The following is an 11,028-nucleotide window of genomic DNA, read 5'->3' as shown; positions in this document are numbered from 1 at the left end:
TCACAAATGATAGCCTATGTTTAGGGCAAAGAGAATGGACATCTCAAGGATACATTAGAAGATGATGATTGGTGTAAACTTTGTCACGACATGATAAGTAGTTCTAGCACTTAAAAATGCTACGTTCCATTCAGTCAAATCATTCAAGCGTAGTGCTCGTCATGCACAGCTTTTGTACTATTTTTTTACTCTTTTTTCAGGTGTTTAACAGTAAAAGGCGCAATGTTCCTAGCAGTTATGCTGAAGGCAGTGAGATTAGGCTCACTCTGTTTGGAACATCGCAGTTCGGGTTTCAAGATTGATAAGGTTCAGTTAATGCGTAGAGAATGGATCGTCTCAAAGTTTGGGACAACCAAACAGCAGTGTAAGCAAATCTTTATTGTTAGGCTACCATAACTCATCCCAGAACTTTAAAAAAGCTTGAAACGCCTCTACGTGTAGAGTAGCCACCGTTCATTTTATTTATTTATTATTTATTTATTTTGATTTTTTTGGGTGGGGAGGTAATTAGCGCCTGGGCCATGGTGCGTACCCTTGCAGCGCCCCTGTGTCTGTGTATATGTGTATCTGTGGATAAACTTAAGTGTATGTGTGTGTATGTGTGTGTGTGGTCCTGTCTTGTTGTGGTAGTTCTCTGTGACTCTTTGCTGATGTCACGTTGTATGTTCTGTGATAAGATGATTGACGCCAACCAACGCTGGGATGTGGGCGAGGCTGTTGCCTGGGTAACGCGCCTGTCGGAGTTCCAGCCGCTGTGGATTGAAGAGCCCACCTCTCCTGATGACATCCTCGGCCATGCCCACATCTCTAAGGTTACTGTTACACTATTCTAGTGTATGTAAAATATTACTGCTACACACACTCACACACACACACCACCTATCTAACACATACTGTATTTTCCGGACTGTAAGTTGCTCCAAAATGTGTCATGAAAAGGGAAAGAACATATTTAAATTGCACTGGACTATAAGTCGCATTTATTTAGAAAATCCAAGACCAACAGACATAAACTGGAAAGGCAAGTTATTCAACTACACAATAGCACACAGAACAACAGGCTGAATAGGTGTCCGGTAGGTATGTTAACATAACACAGTTATTCAGCTACACTATTTAGCCAGCTTGATGTTGGTTAGCTTGGTGACAAGGAAATTAAAATGTCAGTTCCTGGTTGCAGTTTGTTGTGATGTCAGTTCCTGGTCACACAGTTTGTTGTGATGTCTCCTTTCTGGCATATGTGGAATATTAACGATAAAGATGTTTGTTTGCTTACCCTCGTTTGATGTGGAATATTAACGATGACAATAAAGACGTTTGTTTGCTTACCCTCGTTTGACTTGCCATTGTCCTTTGCTGTGTAATTTGTTAGCTAGATGCTAGCGGTTGGCTTTTTTGGTGTTGAACATACCTGGGTGGCTGAATAGGCTAAATTAACATAACAAGCCAGCGAGTCACAAGCCTAGAGCGCCCTCTCGCGGCTGTAGATGGTAATGTTTACTTCTTGGTCAGCAGGAATGTTACATTTAACATTTAACAACAGGTTAAATTATATATATTTTTTGATATATAAGTCACACCTGACTATAAGTTGCCAAACCAGCCAAACTATGAAAAAAAGTGACGTATAGTCTGGAAAATACGGTACTATGGGAAAACTAATGTCTACGGTATGACGTTAGCAAAGGCCTGACGTTAAACTAAATTAGCTTACGTAAGCTAGCAGGCTAACGGTATAAATTAGTTTTACGGCCGGCAGACATATCAGACCAGACGCTATTAATGGTTACAACAATGGCATAATCAGATAGTAAATTGTTTATTTCTCATCTCAAATCTACAAATCTAAGCAAAATAAGGTCCCACAAATTACATTTTAAACAGATTCAGCAGCCATTACCGATGTCATCCGCCATGTTTGTTTACCTTTCACAGCTGTTTCAGACGTTGCCGCAAGCGATGCTGCCTCCAAAAATGACCGTTATTTGGGAATTCTAAGATATCTTAAAAGGCAGCAGAATTTGTTTTTTCGGTTTCGAACCACACTTGCTGCCTTGCTCCCCAGTTAGATATCTTAAAAGGCAGCAACTTTACCCGTTTGGAACACACCCATAGACTGGAAAATACGGTACTAAAGTGACGTATAGTCTGGAAAATACGGTACTATGGGAAAACGGATGTGAGTATGTAATGTAATGAAAATACGGTAATAAGGGAAAACTGTGTATGTAATGTAATCTGTGTGTGTGTAATCTGTGTGTGTGTAATGTAATCTGTGTGTGTGTAATGTAATCTGTGTAATGTAATCTGTGTGTGTGTAATGTAATCTGTGTGTGTTTAATGTAATCTGTGTGTATGTAATGTAATCTGTGTGTAGTGTGTGTGTAATGTAATCTGTGTGTAGTGTGTGTGTAATGTAATCTGTGTGTGTGTAATGTAATCTGTGTGGTTCTTTTTTTTGTTGCATGCATATGTGTATGTGTTGTTGTGTGTGTCTCTCTAACTCTGTGTGTGTGTTTGGATGGTGTGTCTCTCTAACTCTGTGTATGTCTCTATCTATTTGTGTGTCTGTGTGTATGTATGGTGTCTCTCTAACTCTCTCTGTTTGTGTGTGTGTTGTGTGTGTGTGTGTGTGTGTGTGTGTGTGTGTTTAGGCTCTTGCTCCGCTGGGTATTGGAGTAGCTTCTGGAGAACAGGTTAGTGTTCCTCTCTTTAATATAATCCCTCCAGGAGAACAGGTTAGTGTTCTTATAATCCCTCCAGGAGAACAGGTTAGTGTTCTTATAATCCCTCCAGGAGAACAGGTTAGTGTTCTTATAATCCCTTCAGGAGAACAGGTTAGTGTTTATAAGTATATACTGTAAGTATATATACTCTTTTGATCCCGTGAGGGAAATTTGGTCTCTGTATCCCAATCCGTGAATTAGTAAAACACACTCCGCACACAGTGAGGTGAAGCACACACTAATCCCGGCGCAGTGAGCTGCCTGCTACAACATCGGTGCTCGGGGAGCAGTGAGGGGTTAGGTGCCTTGCTCAAGGGCACATCAGCCGTGCCTACTGGTCGGGGTTCGAACCGGCAACACTCCGGTTACAAGTCCAAAGTGCTAACCAGTAGGCCAACTTTTCCGCAAATTTGACCAATCATCGTAGTTTCCCTGTGAAACTACCACAACAGTCCCACCACCACCAGAGACTGCCCTATAACTTGTTCGTTCCTCTGCAGTTTTGATGACAACAAAAAAAAGGCTAACGTTAATCATCTGCTGACTTGCGTCTGAACTCGCGAGATGAAAAGGGCAATGTCGGAAATGTGTTAAAAATTATTAATTAATTAATAATATAATTAATTAATAAATAATTTCTAATCGGGTTTGGGAAAAGCTGCAGTAGGCTATGCAACCTTTTTGCAAACTTTTATATCAGGAGATGTCCTTCTTAGCTCTTGTCATGTTTGCTTGTAGTTTGTGTAGTGCTTACCAAAATTATAGAAATGAATAACATTGCAAGACACTTATCTGTTCTATGATCCAAGAAAGATCATTCAAGTAATTTTTTTGACATTTATTTTAACGAATGACAGAAAACATACCGAATTGCATCCACATATTCTAATGCAGTACGCACAAAGATATTTCCACTCTTAGCCAAAAACAGTGAGATGAAAGCCTTCCAATCCACTCAGTACTGTAATTAGGCTACTCTCACCTCCTTAAAGTGACAGGCACTCAATTAGATCTGCACACATCTTTAATAAGAACACCAAAAAGATCAGTGTGATTTTGCTCTTACTACCCTTAGAACAGAGTCCTGCACGGGTCCATTTTTTAGACCCGCCCCCGCCCGCACCCGAGAAGTTCAGCACCAGATCCGACCCGTCACCTGTGGTGATATTAAAATGAAATCCGCACCCGCCCGGACCCGTTAATATTTTGCCCGTTACCCGACCCGTGCCCGCGATAACTCGCACACAAGCTAAAATCATTCAAATGAATGTGCTTTATTTTTTTTCTCGCACAATTGAAGCACGTAAAGGGCGACCTTTTTTTTTTACATTTTGCGTCAGGGATAAACCTTACAACAATGACACATAGCCCAAACCTTGCTGCATCAGAACATTATTCTACATAAAATTGACCTGTTAATGAAACAAAGAGAACAAGAAAAAAACAACCTGAGCCTGCCACTAGCCAACTTTACATTGACTACATCCATTGTAGCCTACTCTCTTGCGCTCCAACTACGAGACGGTTTAAATATTGTTTAATGTTTTCACACATAGATGCATCAAACAAATAATTCAAAAGTCTTAGTAGGCCTACTGATGTGAAGGGTCAAGTGTCGTATCGTTGACTAAAACACATATTTGCGATGTGGTAATGGTAATTTAGATTTACAAATATTTCACATATTTTTCAATGATGTTTTATTTCTAGGCTATACTGTTTTGGTTCTCATCGTATCCGCCCGCAAGGAGTTCTTTGCCCACCCGCATACCCGCCCGTACATTTTAGGGACGTCATAATTTACCCGTTTTAGCAACTTTTCTGCGGGTACCCGACCCGTTGCAGGACTCTGCCTTAGAACACTACAACTTCCATTGCAATTTTTTAGAAATGTTGCTGCGAAATCAGGCAGAAGATTTATTTGTATAGCACCTTTAAAATGTAAAGCACTTTGAGCTGCATTCTGTGTGTAAAAGGTGCTATACAAATAAATATTATTATTATTATTATTATGTGAGAGGAGGAGCGGCTACAGTAGAACAGAGAAAGCCAATGTGTGCTTCTTTTGCCGATATATTTACCAATATCTTCTGCATTGCTTATCCAAACAACGCTTCTTTTGCCGATATATTTAAAGATATCTTTTGCATTACTAATCCAAACAACGTCAAACTGGCCACTGCACTTACTACGTGCCCCTAGCAAGAAACCTGCCAAGTTTGAAATCAATCGGACAAACTGTTTCAAGAGATGCGAATAACAGACAGACAGACAGACAAACACAGACAGACATTCCTGTTATTTATAAATAGATAATAGGGAAATGAAATAATGTCTAGTGTGTGTGTGTGTGTGTGTGTGTGTGTGTGTGTGTGTGTGTGTGTGTATGTTTAGTGTCATAACAGGGTGATGTTTAAGCAGTTTCTTCAGGCCGGAGCCTTGCAGTTTGTCCAGATCGACAGCTGCAGAGTGGGCAGTGTCAATGAGAACCTGGCAATCATGCTCATGGCCAGCAAGTTTAATGGTGAGTGTGTGTGTGTGTGTGTTTAGTGCCATCATGCTCATGGCCAGCAAGTTTAATGGTGAGCTGTGTGTGTGTGTGTGTGTGTGTGTGTGTGTTTAGTGCCATCATGCTCATGGCCAGCAAGTTTAATGGTGAGCTGTGTGTGTGTGTGCGCGTGTGTGTGTTTAGTGCCATCATGCTCATAGATAGATAGATAGATAGATAGATAGATACTTTATTGATCCCCAAGGGAAAATTCAAAATGCTCATGGCCCACAAGTTTAATGGTGAACTGTGTGTGTGTGTGTGTTTAGTGCCATCCTGCTCATGGCTATCAAGTTTAATGGTGAGCTGTGTGTGTGTGTGCGTGTGTGTGTGTGTGTTTAGTGCCATCCTGCTCAATGCGTTCAATAAATTCCACTTTTATGTCATAAATATAACATGCCTATCATTGTATCATTGTTTGTATCTAATCTAGGCCCCTCTTATGTTCAATCAAATTGGCTTTGCCCACCCGTTTTTTTTTATGTGCCCACCCATTTCAACATTTCTGGCTACACTACTGTCTGCCCTCTTCGACTGAGCTGCCCCCCTTCCAAAATAACGCAATTTTGACGTTCTTAGAAAGCGAAAGTAGCCTCTCCTGTGCGTGAGCGCAGATAGGTGCGTCCGAAATATGATGTGAGTAGGCAAGCAGAGATGTCTATGGATGTCACAGGTGGGCTGCATGAAACTGAAAATTCAAATCAAATTGTTAGGAAAAATGGTAAGTAGCATAGGTTTATGCAGCTGGAAGCATATTTTCTCCAATGTCCTTAACATGAACAATATTAGACAGCTAATAGGCTATGTTGCATCTTTGCATGCGTCTACTTAATGGAGAATACTTAAACTTTAAACCATTAAAATGGCCAATGGGTGAAGCAAATAGGCATCATTATTCTACACTAACCTGAAGGCTTATGTAATAACTTTAAAAGATGCATTGCTCCCAAACGCAAACACGTTTATTTATCACTTGGTTTGGTCCAACAAAGATAATCGTAGCATGAACTATAGAATGAATAAATGCTAATTTACTGAACCCCATAAGTGCATAACGAGCATAAGAAGTGAACAAGGGTTAGATTACAAGGGTTCAAGCCACTTTTGTGTTTGTAATTTGACAACGACTCTCTGTCTCAAGTTCAACAATACGGTTTTGAACGCACGCAGGTTCACTTAGACTACCATATCCCACAATTCCCGGTCCCAATTCGAAACAAACATGTATTTAATGATCAGTAAAATATGTTGTTGACACAATTTATTCCAGTAAATTTGCGTAATTACTTTATACATGTATTTATGTAGGCAGATGACATTCTTAGAGGGAACGTTTTACAGTGAAAGGCCCGGTCGCGAGTGACGATTAATGCGATAGGGGGCCCGGCCGTCAATCATGATTCATGTATTTCAGTGTGATGCGGGCCCCTGATTGGACCGGGCCCGTAAGCAACTGCGTACCCTGCTTACCGATAGTTACGCCCCTGTGTGTGTGTGTGTGTATTAGAGAGTGTATATCTAATAGTGAGATGTGTGTATTTGAGAGCGTATGTTAAATGATGAGGGGTGTGTGTGTGTTAGAGTGTAAATTATGAGGTGTCTTTGTGTGTGTGTTAGAGTATGTTTAAATGATGAGGGGTGTGTGTGTGTGTTAGAGTGTATGTTTAAATGATGAGGTGTGTGTGTGTGTGTGTGTGTGTGTGTGTGTGTGTTGCAGTGCCTGTGTGTCCCCATGCAGGAGGTGTAGGCTTGTGTGAGCTGGTTCAGCATCTCATCCTCTTTGACTACATATGTGTGTCCGGCAGTCTGGAAAAAAGGTTAGTTACACACTCACACACACATATTCAAATCAATATTATTCATATTTTAATTAATAATTAACTTCATATGTGATGGATTGCCATATTTATGTCATACATGTGTGTGTGTGAAGGATGTGTGAATATGTGGACCATCTCCATGAACACTTCAAGAACCCCACCATTATCCGCAACGCCCACTACATGCCTCCTATGGTATGTCACGCAACACACACAACACACACACACACACACACACACACACACACACACACACACACACACACACACACACACACACACAACCCACACACAACGCCCACTACACACCTCCTATGGTATGTCACGCAACACACACACAACCCACACACACACACACACACACACAACCCACACACAACGCCCACTACACACCTCCTATGGTATGTCACGCAACACGCACACACACACACACACACACACACACACACACACACACACACACACACACACACACAACCCACACACAACGCCCACTACACACCTCCTATGGTATGTCATGCAACACACACACACACACACACACACACACAACCCATACACAACGCCCACTACATGCCTCCGATGGTATGTCACGCAAAACACACAACACACACACACACACACACACACACACACACACACACAACGTCCACTACACACCTCCTATGGTATGTCACGCAACACACACACACACACACACACACACACACACACACACACACACACACACACACACACACACACACACACACACACACACACAACGTCCACTACACACCTCCTATGGTATGTCATGCAACACACCTACACACACACACACACACACACACACAACCCACACACAACGCCCACTACACACCTCCTATGGTATGTCACGCAACACGCACACACACACACACACACACACACACACACACACACACACACACACACACACACACACACACACACACACACAACGCCCACTACACACCTCCTATGGTATGTCATGCAACACACACAATCCCAAACACACACAACTCGCAACTCACACCAGGGGCGGCCCTAGCAGTTGAAAACATTCAGGGCTTGGCCCATAGAGTCTACACAGTTCTCATAATTCTGCCTGCCCTTGCTTGAATAGTATGGACCATTATATTTTGACAATTAAAGGATGTAATGATCTACAATTGCTATGTTGACATATCTGTTTGCTATTAAAAACGAACTATAGGCTATAGCCTGCCTAGCCCTAGCCACCTAGCAGAGTGCCTAGCCTAGCCACCTAGCAGAGTGGCATTTTAAATAGCAATAGCATCATATGGTGCATGTAGTGCTTAACTTAGTACAACGAATCATTGAAGACTCACTAATTCGATTCTATATAGGCAAAGTAAGTATAGGCCAGGGCCTGTTTCCCGATAACGATGGACACACACACTTACAACGGTTTTCTAGGATTCGTCTTAAGATTGTTCGTTTGGTTTTTCTGACTGTTTCCCGAACATGCTTGTAGCGCATGTGCACTGCTCTTAATAGGGTTGCCACATGCACTGGATTTCCCGGGATTGTTCTCTTTTTTGAGTGACTGTCCCGGATAATTAAAAATATTTCCCGGGACACAAATTGTCCCGGTTTTTGGTGAAAATTAACATCTGCATCAGGGCAAATATATAGTTAAGAAACTATAGGAAATGTTTCAACATTGTATTCACCACGCGCATTACGCACAAGGGCCCCAAGAGACAAAGGGAGTACCAAAATGTAGCCAATAAATAGCTTTACTACTAACTGCTTTTCTCTCTTCGAGAATGTTTACGATGTCAAAATGCACCAACTTCGTGTTACATGCAAGGATGATCATGCAGCAGCATCTAACTTGAATGTTACTCACTCTAATTAATTGGGAACGCATCTTGAGTGCGCACCAGAGAGAGAGAGAGAGAGAGATTGGCAGGTTCCATGTGTCATAGTTGATATCCCCTTTTAATATATGAAACTTATAACTGCTTGTAACAACTTAATATTATGCACAGTATTGTTAATATTGTGTTATCAATGTGGCACAAACAAACAAGGCTAGTGTTTATGGATTAGCCTTATATCTTAAGAGCTGGTGAAAGGGTTTTATGAGAAAGCTTAGACTGAGCGACCTTAAAGTGACCATGCATGCACCATATAGCCTAAGTTTAACAGCATACAATTAGCAGCATTTCCTAAATATATATTATTTAATATGGGGGGGGTTGGGGGGTGTCCCGGATTTTCATAAATCAAATGTGGCAACCCTAGCTCTTAAGGGGAGCTGTCCGCGTTAATAGTAGTTCTGAAATATCCTCTAATTTGATGGTGATGTCAGGGACTGCACGTCACAGCTAGGCCTACCGTTTAAACTTTGGATACATATTAATTCACATCAATACAAAAATAGAAAAACTTACACATACACGCCAGGCACCGGCTAGAAAAAGGTAGCGATGGAGTTTCTCAGACATTCGTCATGACAAAGCCAGCGAAAAAGAAGCAAAACCCGAGAAAACAGTAATGCCAATACTGCATAGTTACATAAGTCCCATAGACCTATTCTTAAAAAAAATATTGTGAAGCCAAATCAGCGAAGTTATCCACCAAAAATATTTTTCAGTGTGTATACAGTAATAATCTTCTAACTGTAAAAATGTCAGGCCCTATTATGCCGAAATTTATTTTTGTTTCATAAATGGACTACAAAAGAAGTCATGTGACTTTACCCTTCGACGTTACTCACGGTAGCATGGTTTGTTTATTAGCCTGGTTAGCATTGTTACTTAACACTTACTGCCAGCTCTTCATTAGAGTAGGAGCACAACACCAGTTATCCAGACATAAAGGTAATCACCACGCGGTTTACATCGCGCTCCGTTATTACAAAAATATGTTAAGCCAGTCAAGCAAATAATAGATATAGATAGATACTTCATTGATCCCCAAGGGGAAATTCCAAAATTGCCGTTTTGATCAGTTAAAGATGAAGCGCCCAAACCGATGATGTCACATGCAACTGTAGTTTGTTATCACCATGTTACAAAAAAAAACTCAAAACAATTCAACTGATCCTAAAAATAAGGTATGACCACTTGAGGTGAGTGACCCCAGTGCCTAGCAAATGGAAGGCATTCAATTAAGTTCCCAATGTGCACCGAGATATATTTTTTCTAAAAGAATAAATCCCATCCACTCGGCTAAACTCTACCAGTAGGTGGCGCTGAGATTACTTTCCCTCCCTATAGCCCCGCATGGCCATAGCTAACGATGCCACTGACTCACACATCCCGAAACACACACAACACACATAACCCAACACTCACAAACCCGAAACTCACACACACACAATCCCCCCACAACTGAGATGTGTGTGTTTGAGAGCATATGTTAAACGGTGAGGTTGGTGTGCGTGTGTTAGAGTGTATGTTTAAATGGTGAGGGGTGTGTGTGTGCGTGTGTTAGAGTGTATGTTTAAATGGTGAGGGGTGCCTGTGTATCCCGACTCGGTCACAACCCGAAACACACACAACCCGCAGCTCACACATACAACACACACAATTATTCACTGACTACTTGCAGCAAAATGCCCCAGAATGCCTCAGTGTGTGTGTGTGTGTGTGTGTGTGTGTGTGTCCCCTCCTCAGGCTCCAGGGTTCTCCTCGGAGATGGTGGAATCCTCTGTGGAAAGACACACGTTTCCTCAGGGCGAGGTGTGGAGGACTGTCAATCAGCTGTGACACACACACACAACTGAGATTTGGAACACACTAGCAAAAAATCACACTTTAAACAGAAAACTAACACTTGCTGCCATCCTCACTACAAGATCATTCTATGCTTAAGAAAGATTAGTAAACTATGGCTGATTAATGTTTGATTCATGAACTATTACAATTACAATACAATTAAATGTTACCACACAAGAAACATC

The 11,028-nt window shown here is 41.4% G+C and overlaps 1 protein-coding gene across 2 annotated transcripts in view; it reads left to right on the top strand.

Moving 5' to 3' along the window:
- Positions 1-11,026, top strand: part of enosf1 (enolase superfamily member 1) — a 23,338-nt gene extending 12,312 nt beyond the window's left edge. Inside the window, exons 10-15 of one of the 2 annotated variants that reach the window (XM_076290026.1) lie at positions 678-812; positions 2,655-2,696; positions 5,121-5,250; positions 6,992-7,091; positions 7,208-7,289; positions 10,742-11,026. In XM_076290026.1, coding sequence (XP_076146141.1) covers positions 678-812; positions 2,655-2,696; positions 5,121-5,250; positions 6,992-7,091; positions 7,208-7,289; positions 10,742-10,834 — 582 coding nt within the window. In that variant the 3' untranslated portion in view covers positions 10,835-11,026. Of the gene's footprint in view, positions 1-677; positions 813-2,654; positions 2,697-5,120; positions 5,251-6,991; positions 7,092-7,207; positions 7,290-10,741 lie in introns of those variants that run through there. The other variant, XR_012988001.1, reaches the window with a different exon arrangement.
- The last annotated feature ends 2 nt before the right edge of the window (positions 11,027-11,028 follow it).

This window comes from Alosa pseudoharengus, unplaced genomic scaffold (assembly GCF_046254945.1).
Source record: "Alosa pseudoharengus isolate Yale_2024_CS ecotype anadromous, Long Island Sound unplaced genomic scaffold, YU_APseudo_1.1 YU_APseudo_1.1_scf_18, whole genome shotgun sequence".
NCBI lineage: Eukaryota > Metazoa > Chordata > Actinopteri > Clupeiformes > Clupeidae > Alosa > Alosa pseudoharengus.
The sequence above is the reverse complement of the archived record's forward strand: the minus strand, read 5'-3'. Positions and strand labels throughout refer to the sequence as shown.